Raw genomic sequence first — 16,007 nt, 5'->3', positions numbered from 1 at the left:
TACCTCTTTGAGAACTTAAGAATTAAATAAGATCTCATCCCCAGCTCTTGAATGGAAGAGATTCTATAAGAGGAGAAACCAAGTGCATAAAAATATCCAATTTACTCTTATTCATGTTGCATTGAGCCTTGGTGGTGCAGTACTGCAGGCTATTTAGAGTGCAGTACTGCAGGCTACTTCTACTGACTGCCAGCTGTCTGCAATTTGGCAGTTCAAATCTCACCAGGCTCAAGGTTGACTCAGCCTTTCATCCCCTCCGAGGTCAGTAACATGAGGAGCCAGATAGTTGGGGGTAATATGCTGACTCTGTAAACCACTTAGAGTAAAGCACTGTGAAGCGGTATATGTCCAACTGCTATTGCAAATCAGAATTAATATAAATATGGAAACCAAACTGAAATGAGTAGAGCTTGGTTTTCAATAGAATATATTTTTAATTTTGTGAAATCAATATTACTTATATTATATTAAACTAGAATGAATATGACCCACTGTAAGCATCAGGATCGAGTAGTGTGTATAGAAATTTTATTTCTTTATATTATACTATGTTCACATACCATGTTTCCCTGAAAATAAGACCCTGTCTTATATTTTTTGAACCCTGAAATAAGCGCTTGGCCTTATTACCATGCGTTCAAGAGTCCGATTGGGCTTATTATCAGAGGATGTCTTATTTTGGGGAAAACAGGATAGAATCGTATAATTTAAAATCTACATAAATTATAATGAAAATTAATAAATATTTCCCAACCTGCTAGAATTACAAAAACAAATCCAAGCTTTATATTTAAAGTGGACATTACCTTGAGATATCCTTCACAGTACTGGAAGAATTGTTTAAGCCCAACTTCAGAAATTCTCTGATCTTTATCATGGCAATGATCAAGAGTGAAACGCTCAGGGCGGTGTTTTCCTAAACCAATCAACCAATCATCATTTAAGCAGTGGCAATCTTTAAGCTGAATCTTCTTCCCTGGAGAAAAATAACCTAGTTTATTGATGCAGGAGGATGTTTATTCATTAACTAAAGACTTTTTACAATATTTCTTTTACAATGAAAATAAAACATTACTATTAATAGAATAGAATTCCTCATTGGCCAAGTGTGGTTGGACACACAAGGAATTTGTCTCCGGTGCATAAGCTCTCAATGTATATACAAACAACAAAGTGATAAGCCATAGATCATAAATCATAAGATACAACAATTGATAAATCATAATATACCAATAGGAGAAGGTAGTAGTAAAGATGAGTGGTGAGAAAGATGAGAGGGACAAGATGACAAGGATAATAGCAACGCAGCCTACTACATGGGTAAATATCTTTGGGCAGAAGACAGTGCTGTAGGAGTTAGGTATTTAGCTGAGTGATGGCATGGGGGAAGAAGCTGTCTTTGTTTTTAGTTCTTTTGGCATGCAATGCTCTATAGTGGCATCTTGAAGGGAGAAGTTGAAACAGTTTATGTCCATTTATTAAGGCAAAATGTATGATTTTCTTTTCCTTGGAGATGTATTGTGGCAATTGCTCACCACAATCATTCACTGAATCTGAACAAGTAAAGATTTGAAATTAGATTTTCTCAAGCCCCATTTTACATTACAACCACTATATTTGATATTTCAATAGCATGGAAGAAGACTCGGGATACCAAGAACAAAAGCTGCAGTGTTAATTGGGTGACCCAGGGAAACGTCAGTGTTAATTGTAATAAAAATTTTCATGCTAGCCAGGGCTTATTAGTATATTACTCTGACTACTGTACAGCCATCTAGAGAAAGCAAATCCACCTTGGGTGTGCTAATGGAAAAATACATAATGTCACGGGAGTCACATTTTAGGAGTCAATCTGCTGAGGCAGTCTCTAATGATAATTATTCATTTACTGAATAAATACTAAAGATTCCAATGACTGAGGCACTTAGCCTCCTCTAAAGTAGCTCTTTGGATCACAAACTTTATGTATCAAATAAACACTAGACGATATCAAAGCAAGCAAATTAAATGGTATGAACTAGAACTGAAAAGTACCTCTCCTAATTCAATTAAACTCTTTGTTATAGAATAATGAGGGGAAAAGGAAATAACTGTTTTTCTTAAAATTGTGTGCAATTTCTTCCAGAGGCAATGACAACTGTTTTGAGAACAAAGGTGCGCTGATTCTTAAAAGTGTTTGAAAAGCAGAGCTGCTGATTTCTTCTATTAATGATTCTTCAGATCCAGTCTTATATTTTCCATTATGCCTCACAAATTATTAGTTCATGCATGTTTACACAGGTGCAAACTCTAGCAGAATTAGTGAAGTTTATTCCACTTGAAGAATATGATATGAAGGACTGACTACAGCTATAAAATAAATGATATAATATTCATCACATAGAACTATTATAAAAAATATCATTGTAATCTTGAAATATAGACCAGAGTAATGAAAGTGGCATTTGACCAAATTGAGAACTCAAGGTATTTGTAATTTGCCAGCAGTTGCTATTTATAAATTGGCAATTATCTAAAGCGAGATAATAACCAAGGAGTCTAGGGCAAGCAGTGTACAAGACTGAAGCACAAATCAGAATCAGAAGTTAAAAGCTAAAAGCTAGAAGGCAATAATGAGAAACAAACTGTAAATCACTGCAAATTTGAGAAAAACCATAAACCGCACAAGGGCCTTGATATTCAAAAAAGGCTCAACTCAGACAGGAAGTAGCGTTGCAATGCTTTCCAAGAGGATCCAGTACAGATAGTCTTTGATTTACAACCCCAATTGGGACTAAAATTTCTATTGCTAAGCAATGCGGTTGTAAAGTGAGATGCCATATGATCACATCACTTAGCAACTGCAATCTTGGTGATCCCCGTTGCTTTCTTTATGCGCCCCTGCCTTGAGGAACATCAAGAAGCCCCCAAACTGTGCAGCTCTGTGGCTGCTTGCCATGACATGGCAAGCCAGTTTGACATAGAAGAAAGAATAAGAGGTTGGTTTCATATATTTGATTTTCAGATGTCCCAACAGGAGCCTTGAACTTTGCTCTTGAGCCCCACCCAAGAAATCCACAATGCATCCAAGCCAGTTTAACACACTTTATTTGCAACTGAAGTACAGGTAATCCTCACTTGACAATGGTAATGGGACCAACAACACAACTACAATGTGGTTGTAAAGTGCACTGTTACATAACCATGCTGACTTACATTGACAGTTGCAGCAGTCCCAGTTGCCAAAGTTCAGAAAATTCTGTGTGGTCATAGCATCCCATTAGTCAAGGAGGACTAACTGAAATACATAGCACCATCTAAACAGATTCCTCTTGAATCTAATATGTTTAGAGCTTAACTTTATCTTATCCCTGTCCAAGAGCTGGGCAGAACTTCACTATAAACTGTTTCCAACTCTAGAAGTCTCAGTAACTCTTTTCTCACTCTATTTCTCACACCAGCCTACCTTCTATATATTCATACTTCTCTAAACAACTTAAATACAGAAGAGAGCAATTAGCTTGGCCCAAAGAGAATGAATTACAAAATATCAGAGAACTAGCTAAATTTGTTTTCTACAGTGAACAATAAATATACCCACTTAACATAATAATATAAATATTTTTTAAAGAAATAATTTTTAAAGAAAAACCACCTCCAAAATATAAAGCATTCATAACATTACATTCATAAGAATCAGAGCAGAGGTGGCATTCAGCAGGTTCTGACCAGTTCTGGAGAACCGGTAGCGGAAATTTTGATTACTTCGGAGAACCGGTAAATACCACCTCCGACTGGCCCAGCCCACATCTACTCTCTGCCTCCTGAATCCCACCTGATAGAGAAGAAATGGGGATTTTGCATTCACTGTGGGAACTAACACAAGCCTAGAGCTACTAACATAGAGCAAATGACCTTCAATTTGTTTTCTTTTATAGCAATTATCCAAAGCATTTTCCATTTCTTAGAAGTTTATCAGCAAATCTTGTGTTGCATAACTCAGTTTTCTTTAATAATATCTAAGATAGACGAAAAATGTTGGAAATATCATGAAACAGGAATGTTTTCTCATATGTGGTGGACATTTTTAAAAAAAACCAAATTATTGGAAAGATACATAGCACAATGCAGAAATTTTTGCAGTTTAAATCTGAAATGAAGCCACAATTTTTCCTACAAGGCAAAATTTCAGAAAAAAAATAATAACCATTGTAATTTAATGAGATATATGCTTACTTCAATGAGAAGAAATTTTGTTCAACATTGGAAGAAAGACACAACGTTGACTGCATCTGATTGGGAACTTAAAACTTGCAGAATATGCAATGATGGTAAAACTAGCAGTATATGTACACAACAGAAATTTAACTAAATGTAAGCAAGAATTGTTCCCATAGATATAATGCATAGCAAATATAATCATTTACATTCTGGCTTCTTGGGGTGGGGGAGTAAATATCTACAAATATTGCAAATCAATGTCTATGGCAATAGCACTTAGATTTATATACCGCTTCACAGTGCTTTACAGCACTGTCTAAGCGGTTTACAGAGTCAGCATATTGCCCCCAACAATCTGGGTCCTCAGTTTAGCAACCTCGGAAGGCTGAGTCAACCTGGAGCCTGGTGAGATCCGAACTGCCAAATTTCAGGCAGCTGGCAGTCAGCAGAAGTAGCCTAACGACTGCACCACCACAGCTCATGGGGGCTCTCTATAAATGAGGGACCCAACAGTTCTTTTTATTATGTTCCTTTTTCTTCCTTTTCTTTAGTTATTCTCATTAAATTTGCTTTATCTTTTCCTTTTATTAGTAGGTATTACACCTGTACCTACCAGTGGTGGGTTGCTATTGGTTCTCCCCGGTTTGGGAGAACCGGTAGCAGTGGGAGACTCTGCCCACCCACCCGGACGTCATCAAATACGCTCTGCACATGCGCAGAAGCAGTGCGTGAGTGAGCGAAGTGAGCGCACCAGGGGTGAGTTCTACTTACCTTTACTACCGGTTCACAGTGCAGCCGCTTGCGTGCGTGCTCTTCTGCACATGCACAGAAGCGTTTTGATGACATTGGGGTCGGTGGGCGGAGCCTCTCGCTGGTTTTACTACCGGTTCTATAGAACCGGTGCAAACTGCGGGCAACCCACCACTGGAGCACACACACACAAGCGAACCAGTAGCAAAGGTAAGTGAAACCCACCACAGGTACCTACTAAGCAACAATACAAGGGAGACTTTAATAAGTGGTCAAATTAACATTGAAACCTTAATATATAACAATTATTTTTATATGAGTTGTAATGTTGTTTTTCAATGTTATGCTCAACTTTGGATGAAAAAGCTACATTTTATTCATATAATGTTGCTCTTAAACTAATTTAGATTGATGGAATTTTTTTTCTTTCTTTTCTATACTCAATATTCTAAGCTGTTTACGTAATTAAATGTTAATAATTTTCAATATATTATATAAACATCAAAGTATCAACACAACGTACTAAAATTTACAATGTAATGAAAGTGGGGGGAAAATCTAGTTTGTCAGGTACTCCAGTACATTCCTAACCATTTTTTTAATTGGATGTAAATTTAGAAAAAAATAAAATGGCTACCTCAGGCTTTCTTTTACTACATTCATCTCTCCCTCTCTTCCCCCCCTACCCCCCCCCACTCATTCTCTCTGCCATACCCATGCTCTGAATCAGCCCTATTTACTTTTTACAGGGTTTGTTGGCTGTATTATATAACTATCCGTGAATCATATCACGAGCAAATATATTGACAATATCCTACTTTAACAAATAGACTGACGGGAATCAGCTCATGCCAGGCTTGGCAGATATTGATACGATTAAAGCTGCCATACAGTATCTACATTAAAAAATTCAGATACCCACTAAATGGCAGCAAAAAGGTGCAGAAATCTATGACTGCTTGCTACCACAAAATGGTTATCTGAAATGCAGGCCTAATTTGGTAGTCATGATGATACTTACTGTCACTATTGTTACTACATTGCTCCTAACATAAATGCTGCTAACATAAATATTGGTAATCCATAGCTGATCAGAAATCTCTTCTATGCTTGCCTATGAGTAGTGTATAGTCATCAGTGTATGTCTACCTATGTAAGATTCATCTGACAAAAATTTCTTCTTCTTGTGCCATATCTGTCATCGGACGTTGGCGATCATTTTGGCAATCATGTTTTTATCAGCAGGCGCACGAAAAAGTGCTGCTGAGTTTTTTCCAAACCAGTCTCTTAGATTTTGAAGCCATGATGTTCTTCTTCTGCCTGGACCTTGTTTGCCTTCAATTTTTCCTGGAGGATTAAGTGAAGTATGCCGTATTTTTCTGGGTGTCGCATCACATGTCTAAAATATTCTAACTTTCACTTTTTTATGGTTGACAAACAATTAGGAAAAATAAGACATTTCATTCTTTACCTCAGGCACCAAAATGTCATGAGACAGCACAAAAGAGAGAAGTTAAGTCCTTGCTCCTACAGCTAACTTTCATCAAATGTTTCCTGAATAGGTTTCCACATACATGTAGTTCTGCCATTAGAATTCATACTCAAAGTCTGTTTACTATGGCATAGAGGTATAGTGTACAACTTATTATGAACCTCCCAGCTACTATCAGTCCAGGAGTGAAATCCAACAGGTTCTGACAGGTTCTGGAGAACCGGTAGCGGAAATTTTGAGTAGTTCGGAGAATCGGCATATACCACCTCTGGCTGGTCCCAGAGTGGGATGGGAATGGAGATTTTGCAATATCCTTCCCCCAGGAGTGGGGAGAGAATGGGGATTTTGCAGTATCCTTCCCCTGGAGTGGGGTGGGAATGGGGATTTTGCATAACCTTCCCCTGCCATGCCCACCAAGCCATACCATGCCCACCAAGCCACGCCCACAGAACCGGTAGTAAGAAAATTTGGATTTCACCACTGTATCAGTCTCATCATGTTTTAAAAGGATTGTTTTGCAGCACAGATGTGCAACACAGGAAAAGTGAAATGATGTTCTGTTGGTGCATTCTGAAGATAATGTTCAATTAAGTTCAAACCCTGATGATTACATTTGTGATATTAAGTCTCCATGGCTCATCCCAGTTACTCATCTGTACGTGGCCCAGAAGAGTGAACCGCATCACACAGCTAATCCTGACCAAGCATTTCCTTGAAATTCACTATTTTGCTTTTAGGAAAAACATTCTGCCATTAAAAATATGCAAAAACCTTTTGGCGTAATTCAGTAGTGCATTCTTTAAAAATTACAAACATGCTTCTACTAGATAATAACCAGACAAAAGTGAAGCAAAGAATGTTTACAGCATGCACAAGTACTGTAAACAAGAAATACAAAAGCAGAATTAAAATCCAAAAGATTTCCAATGTCTGCATAAATGTGCAAACAAACATATATCTAAGTTATTTTAATTTAATGTCAGGGCATGAAAACTTGGCTCCAGTTGTCTCAACTAGATATAAATGTGCATACCTGTATGTGTTTAAACTTACGAGATTTTAAAATAACCAGGACTTTTATATTACTCCAACTTCTTAATATTTATTCATTTTAATGTACTTACAAAAGGACTTATCTCCAGCTAGTTGATAAAAGTGACGACAGACCTGGGAAATCCGGGAAATATCTTTATGAGTCAGCAGGGAAAAGATACAAAGCCACAATTCATCAGGAAGAAGCAGCCACAGTGTGGGACTGCAGTCACTTTTCTAAACAAAATGAAACAAGAAAGCAATTGAATCCCAAAACAACAACAGTAACAAGCATGCAAGTCAGATCAATACTGAATAAATGAGACACATGTGAGCAAGGCAGTAGCAGATCAAGGTTATGATTTAATTCACAAATTGTTATTTGTGTACTTTGCTCTCAGCTGGAAGATACCTGTAACTATTTTTTTCTTCTAACAATCTGGATGATTTAAAAATATTGAATGCTTAAACTAAATTATTACTGTATTTTTTTATAAAACAACAAAGGGCTACAGAATGGAACATGATTCCTATTATATACACACATATAACATACCATGCATGTTCGTGAGACTGAAAGACAGACAACCACTACAATGATTCATTTAATACAAAAAGTTAATTTTGTTTGCAGTTTTGATGGGTAAAACCAAACAATCATAACTTAGAAAAATGTGTATAATCAGAGTTAATAAAATCATTGCTCGTAAGTACAACACTGGAAAAAGATATGACCATTTTTCAGTTACAACCTTTGTAGCATCCCCATGATCATGTGATCAAAATTCAGTTGCTTGGCAACTGGTTCGTTCTTATGACCATTGCTGTGTCCCAAGATCATTTTGCTACCTTCTGACATGCAAAGTCAATGGGAAGCCAGATTCACTTAACAATCATGTTACTAATTTAACATCTGCAGTGGTTCACTTAACAATTATGTTAAGAAAAGTCATAAAATGGGGCAAAACTCACTTAACAAATGTTCTTACTTAAAATTTGGGCTCAATTGTGCTTGTAAGTTGAGGCCTACCGGTACTAGACGAAATTTTAATTGAGTAGTCCATGATTTATTGTATTGTGTAACTGCTAGTAATCAAATTAATTTAGTAAACTAAGGTTCGATTAAACATAGATTAGCATGTTATAGAAAGAGTCATAGTCATGACCTCCATTTTTTCTTACATACAATAAATACAGTTATAGAACACAAAACCATACAATAGATAGCAATCATCATGAGGGTGGGTACTTTTAAAAGATTATTTTAATTAAAAGATTTGAAGGGAAGAGCTCCAGCTTCAAGATGCACTGTGTTTCCAACCATGTCACCCTGGCATTCTTAGAAAATAAACTTATGGTGGCTGCAACCCATGGCCACTAGTGAATATACACAGATAGTCCTCAATCTACAACTATAATGAAGCCTGCCCATGATGGTTGCAAGTCATGACAGTCATAAAGCAGATCACCATGTGACCAGACATGTTTTTACTACCTTTTTTTGAAGGCATCATTAAACAGATGTCACAATCGTAAAGTGAATATTTTCTACGGGATGTTTTTCTGAAAACCAGAAGTAAATGCTGGTTTTCAGTAAAAACATTATAAAACACATGGCGATGGGATGCTGCAAACAGACATAAATACAGGCCAGCTGCTTAGTGTCCATGCAGTCACATAATTGTGGGGACGAAACCGTCAGAATTTCAAAACCAGGTCATAAACAACTTTGGAGGGGAGGGTCTGTTGGAACTTCAAATAATCTTTAATAAATGGTCGTAAATCGAGCACTACCTTTATTTCCTTGGGCACTGTAGCCCCAATTGCCTGTGGCTATTTAAATCAGATGCTATCTTCAATGCTGGCAGATTAATATATCAGCCGGACATAGACTCTCAGGTACCAATACTGATGATATCAGCATAAACTTACAAAAAATCAAGGAAGGAATTACTGACCAACAATCTGAGGCAGTTATGGTCTGGTTGATCATGAAAAGTTGGAATTGGGTGAACAACAACTACACCTATATTGAAAGAACTGTTACAATTAAATGGGACACTTAACAACATAGAAGCCTGTTTTGAACAGGTGCATTTCTTCTGATATGTTGTTATCCATTCAACAAATTAGATTAAAATGCTCGACAAGAATGTTGCTTACATAATGATTATTACAAGAAGCAGAGAACATCTTTTACCACACTGTGATACTTCTATGCAGTAATCCTTAAGAATTGTGCAAACTGATAACATAACCATCATCAACTGTATCCCACAGACCCAGAAAACTATTTCAAAACCAGCCAATTTCGAAAGTCCCTCTGGTGAAGGGAAAACACCAGTGTCCTCATCCACAACTCCTGACTCTAATGGCCTGCAAGCTGAGGGCTGGCCAAGTTTAAAGGCTGCTTTGCCAAAAGGGGAGGTGGGGGCGGGGCGGGGAGGGAATTGGAGAAAAGTGTGGAGGAAGTCAGCAGATACCAGAGTATGACAACAAAGGTAAGCCTGCAGATAAAGTGCTGGAAAATCCCTTATCATGGCCTATATAAACATACTCTCCCATCTGTCTATGCTGCCTGATTGGGACCCAGATCATTTGTCAGGTAATAAATAGATGTGGTTCCTCTATTGGAATTCTTTATGTAAAAAAAGTTAAGGGCCAGATTGTTCACAAGAAGTCATGGCCTGTTTGTGTGGCTGGGGCAACCTCTGTGTCTGCTGGTGTGAAGGATATCATTTCTCAAACTATTGCTGCCTATCCCATTCGATGTGTCCTTTGATTTGTGTATTTTGTTTGAGAAATTTTCTTTTGCATGCTTGGACTGCCGACACTGTTTCGTTTTCAATTCCTGACCCTGAATGCTTAAGGATATGAGAAGAATAAACTGCAACAGGTTTTCTACATCTTTGGAGTCCAGTGTTTGCTGCTAATCAAGAATCAGTTATGTAACTACAAGGAACTTTGCCACGGTCCTTTTAAAAAATGCTTTCTATATTGTATCCAATTATGGCTGTTAGAGGTTTCAAAAATAATTCTCAAGTATTTCAGACTTCTCATGAACACAATATCTCACTTCTATTAAAGCAGTCCATCTTTTTTTTCACACTTCTGCACAAGCCTGAAAAAAAAATATGGTGGCTTTAATAATCATATTAACTGTAATAAGTCAGTTCCTTAAAATAACTTCTCACCCAGAAGATTGGAAAAGGATTTGATTTATAACATCATCAAAGTTCTAAACCTTAACTATATAATGGTATACATACATTCTCCAAATGCTTCTGATGCTACTGTTGCAATATATAACTTAGAAGACAAACATATGCTTACCATGTTTAATTTGTTATAATCCTGAGAAGCGTTTTCATACTGCAGCCTACATTGTGTCCCTAGAAAAGAAATATGAACTATGAGTTTCCCAAATATGCAGTTATTTGGGACAACACAGCAAGCTTTTCAGAATCGTAGAAATTGACAATATTCATTGAAATTCCACTGCAGCTCAATATACATTCATCTTGAATATGTGTCAAACAATTTGAAATTTCATTGGCTCATACCAATTTCCTTTCATTGTAACTCAAGTTGCACAGCTATTGCACTAAAATATTAAAGTACTCTTTTTTTTACAAGAGTGTTTTGGAGTTTTTTGCTTGGCAGATGTGAGAATGGAAAAAATAATATATTTTGCCATGCTGAATGCTAAAGTTATCATAGCTGGGTTGCAAAAGCTCAGACAGTCACAAGATCACAGCAAAGTGATATTTGCTCATATCTGTCTGCATTTTTCCAGCCCAAGCTTAGTAGTTCTGCTGAAGGGAGGTAATGCAAAAACAGTATCTTCTTCTACCAAGCAAAATGTATTCTGGCACAACTATAGTGCAGTTCAAATTGTGAAACCACCACTTGAATTCAGAGCTTTCTGGTGGCTAAATTTTCAACAAAATTTACTCTGATTGTCCCAGTCAGTTTCCTAGTGCCTTTTAAAAGTGCCAGTTATGATGTTCTGTGTTGTAAATGCAATGCATAAACCAATTCTTGCTTCGTTTTACCTTTCACACTTTGGGATCAAGGAAGCTTTCCTACGCATCCATATGTGCAGATGCTCTACATTACAATGTGATTCCAGCTGCTGGAAGAAATCCCTAGCTACAAACCTATGACATCATGCATTTTCACAGATTTCTGTGGAATTTATATACAGAAAGAATATTTTGTTGCCCAGAAAATGTTCTCCAGATCAAATATTTTTTAGGAAATGGCCAAAGTCACATGGCTTATTCTAAAAGATGGTGACAGTAGCAAATTATTTTTCTATTTCTATGTAGAGGGCAGGTATGCAGAATTTAGTTATTGTGAGAAAATGCTGTAATTCAGGAGCCAGGGCACCAACTTAATGTTAAATTCTGCATATTGTTGGTTAATGAAAAGAAGCACTGACTTCTGCCACAGATCAATAGAAGCGAGTGTGAACACATGGTTGTCTGCCAACACTTTGCAGGAATGAAACACTGTCAAACAGAAGAGCCAGCAGCAAATTATACAAATTATTACCCGGCTATATTATCAAATTATCGTCCAGTCTCCAATCTTCGCTTTGTTGCGAAGGTTGTTGAGAGTGTGGTGGCTATCCCGATACCTGGATGAAGTTGTCTATCTGGATCCGTTCCAGTCGGGCTTCAGGTCACGATTCAGCACGGAAATGGCATTGGTCGCGTTGGTGGATGATCTCTGGAGGGCTCGGGACAGAGGTTGCTTCTCTATCCTGGTCCTATTAGATCTCTCAGCGGCTTTTGATACCATCGACCATGGTATCTTACTGCACTGGCTGGAGGGGTTAGGAATAGGGGGCACCGTGCTTCGGTGGTTCTCCTCCTTCCTCTCTGACCGTTCGCAGTTTGTGTTGGCAGGGGGGCAGAGGTCAACCTCGAGGCACCTTATTTGTGGGGTGCCGCAAGGGTCAGTCCTCTCACCCCTTCTGTTCAACATTTATGTAAAACCGCTAGGCGAGATCATCCATGGTTTCAGGGTGAGTGTTCATCAGTATGCTGATGACACACAGCTATACATCTCCACCCCAGACCACCCCAATGATGCCCTTGCTGTGATGTCCCGTTGCCTGGAGGCCGTGCGGATCTGGATGGGGAGAAACAAGCTCAGACTCAACCCCTCCAAGACCGAGTGGATGTGGCTTCCGGCGTCCCGGTATAGTCAGCTGGTACCATCACTGACAATAGGGGATGAGATCTTGCTCCCCACAGAGAGGGCCCGCAACTTGGGTGTCCTCCTGGATTCACGGCTATCTTTAGAAGATCATTTGACGGCCGTGGCCAGGGGTGCCTTTTATCAGGTTCGCCTGATCCGCCAGTTGCATCCCTTTCTGGATTGGGACACCTTGAGCATGGTCACTCATGCCCTAGTTACCTCCCGTATGGACTACTGTAATGCTCTCTACATGGGGCTCCCCTTGAAAAGCACCCGGAGGCTCCAACTGGTCCAGAATGTAGCCGCGCGGGTGATTATGGGCGCAGCTTGTTACGCCCATGTAACACGTCTCCTACACGAGCTGCACTGGCTCCCTGTGGTCTTTCAGGTGCAATTCAAGGTGTTCGTTATCACCTTTAAAGCGCTCCATGGCTTAGGACCTGGGTACCTACGAGACCGTCTTTTGCCACCAATAGCCTCCCACTGACCAGTTTGTTCTCACAGGGAGGGACTACTCAGGGTACCGTCAGTCAAATTATGTTGACTGGCTACTCCCAGGGGGAGGGCCTTCTCTGTGAGGGCTCCAACACTTTGGAATGAACTGCCCCCGGAGATACGGAATATCCCTGATCTCCGTGCTTTCCGCTGTGCCCTCAAGACCCTGATGTTCCAACAGGCGGGGCTAAACATATGAACATGTGAATGATTTTTTAAATGTGATCTAATTCTGTGTTTTATTTAATTGACCAAACTAAGTAATAATTTTAATTAGCAATTTTATGATGTTTGTGTGTCTATATTTTTCTTGACTGTACACCGCCTTGAGTCCTACGGGAGAAAGGCGGTATAGAAATATAATAAATAAATAAATAAATAAATAAATAAATAAATAAATAAATAAATAAATAAATAAATAAATGATGGTTTCAAACTGTGCTTTATTTTAGTTGGGTCCATCACTCTTTTGGTAAATGATGTTAATTAAAAGGCTGATGAGCCATTGGGTCAAGTCCGCCATAGTTTTAAGCAACCCCGTAGATATAGTTCCAATTTCAGAAACCAATTTTGTTATGAATAAACCAAGAACCAGTCTCTGATTACTAGGATAGATGGATGGATAAATAATTCGTTTGCTTCTTTGTTTTTTAGAATACTTATATGGCCATCCTACTCCAATAACATGACAGCATACAAATCACTATACAAAATACAAAAGGAAAACAGCCACTAAATGGTACTAAAACAAAACAAAGCATTTAAATGGCATTTAAAGCATTTAAATTTGTTGTATCCCATTAAATAGGAATTTTGATTGTCCTGACCTAAGAATCCAAGGAAAAATCTAATTTGAATCATGAAGAAGCAATGATGAGCTATCTGTCATAGCAATATTTAATTCAAGTATCTGAATGAACGCTAGAAATGTCCTAGGGGGAACACTGAAGGTATAATACAAAGTTTTCTGTTTCAGTGAAGGTATATGTAAATTTCTTAGAGGAAAAAAAGGGTTAGTTTGCACATAAGAAAGAGTTCAGGAAGCATCAAAGTCATGAATGCACTGGTCTCTGGGCTGCTATTGGATAAAATAAAAAAAGAAGTGGAAATTTTCAAAATATTCCAAAAAGAATTGAGTGATACAAAGCTCCCCCCTTTCAAAATGGAGACTCATTTTATTCAACTGCTTCCCAGAGAGGCTGATTCTTGTTTTAATTAAAACAAGCTGCATTGATCTGTTCAGTGCAGATAACCCCATGACTGATAGCAGAGCCCCCACAAAAAATTAACATGGCAAAAAAAATTATTGTGATGAAACAGGTTCCTTATGAAAACATGCTAATCTGATTTTAAAAGCTATTTTAGACAGAAGTGGACAATCCCTGCTCCACCCCATACAATTAGGTTAATTTTATTACTAAAATTACTACTGAAAAACAAGATCTGTTAGAAAAACAACATTTTAATATGTTTTATTTCTCATGAATTTAATTATAGTGGCAATGGGTACTTGCCACTGTCCTGAAGCAGTGGGTTGGGGACAGATTATCCTGGATCAAGAAATAAAAAGAAAAGAGAACAGAGTCCTTGAAGTGACAAAGATGTCACCTCAAATTCTACAAACCTGAAGATGGGCGGCTCTGACTGCTCTTCTTTATTAACTTATTGCCTGTTGCAGGTCTTTGGACACATCGTGATCTACTGCAGAGAAAAACATAGTGCAACATTAATAAAAACAATTACACAAGATGTTATGTGGACCAATATTTAGAATATCTGATTTACATGTGAAGAAAGTCAGCACCCACCCCTCCTAGAAGAATAAAATATTCTAGGAAATATTAAAAAGGCAGAATATTATATTTCCCTGGATGAGAAAAGGAGAAACATGTTTTTTAAAGACAAAGTAGCTCCCTGCAGCTCCCTCCCCCAGCAGATATTTGGTGCCCATTGAGAACTGGGCCAGCCTATCTACAAAACAAAAGCCCTCAGCTCCAGGGTGATGGGATTAAGACTTGACCCTCCAGGACATAATAGGTTTATCTAGCTCACCACATGGCACAACCAAGCCCCTTCATTATATCACCCAGCAAGGTTCAACCAAACTCGATTCAGACAAACATGACTCCACATGGGAGTCTGTAACCAATAGGATACATGCCCTTGCCACAGGAACCGGAAGCTCAAGGTCAAAGCCCAAGAGTGTATAAATAACAGTCACTCTCCACTCCATGTGGTCAGCTACCCAGGACTTCAAAACCACGTGGTCCTGTTCACCATTAAACCATCCTTCCAAGCAGACTCCATGTTTCCAGTGTCTTTCTCCCCACTTGGAACCGAACCCAGATGGACATTTCTCCCAACACATGTATAGTTCACATTTTTCTCAGCCTCAAAATCACTGGGCCAGTTGTTATCCATTCCACACTTTCACTTCATGATTAATATGAAGGAAAAATATGCATGTAGCAGAGGCAAGTGGGGTGGTACTGGATGACAGCACTCAAATTTCTTCTGCTTACATAGCTTAGCTTGTGTTGTTTTGCCGTCTTTAAGGGGAAAAATGGCCACCAGAGCTAATCCTCCTCCATATCTGAGCTGCTGTGATAAGTAAACAGATTGTTAGACTTTCTGGAGAATCAAGCATAGTACTAACCTGCCCATAAATAAACAGATTACAATTTTCTCCAAATAGTCAAAAGATGAAGGAATTTAAAAATCAAAATAAGCAAGAAGCAATTAAGTTTGTTTTGCTTTTGTGCCTTTGAGTCAATTTTGACTTCTGGCAACTGCCTGGACTAGTTCCTGAAGTTTTGTTGGCAAGGTTTTT

The 16,007-nt window shown here is 38.3% G+C and overlaps 1 protein-coding gene across 1 annotated transcript in view; it reads right to left on the bottom strand.

Annotated features, from left to right (window-relative positions):
• LOC117661406 (uncharacterized) overlaps positions 1-16,007 on the bottom strand; it is a 39,948-nt gene that overhangs the window by 19,380 nt on the left and 4,561 nt on the right. Inside the window, exons 3-6 of the mRNA XM_060690556.2 lie at positions 14,802-14,878; positions 10,808-10,866; positions 7,567-7,711; positions 807-976 (exon numbers count right to left, since the gene is read on the bottom strand). Of these exons, the coding sequence (XP_060546539.2) occupies positions 807-976; positions 7,567-7,711; positions 10,808-10,866; positions 14,802-14,878 (451 nt within the window). The remainder of the gene's footprint in view (positions 1-806; positions 977-7,566; positions 7,712-10,807; positions 10,867-14,801; positions 14,879-16,007) is intronic.

This window comes from Pantherophis guttatus, chromosome 2, assembly GCF_059756535.1.
Source record: "Pantherophis guttatus breed Tessera chromosome 2, ASM5975653v1, whole genome shotgun sequence".
Taxonomy (NCBI): domain Eukaryota; kingdom Metazoa; phylum Chordata; class Lepidosauria; order Squamata; family Colubridae; genus Pantherophis; species Pantherophis guttatus.
This window is presented reverse-complemented; position numbering and strand designations above follow the sequence as displayed.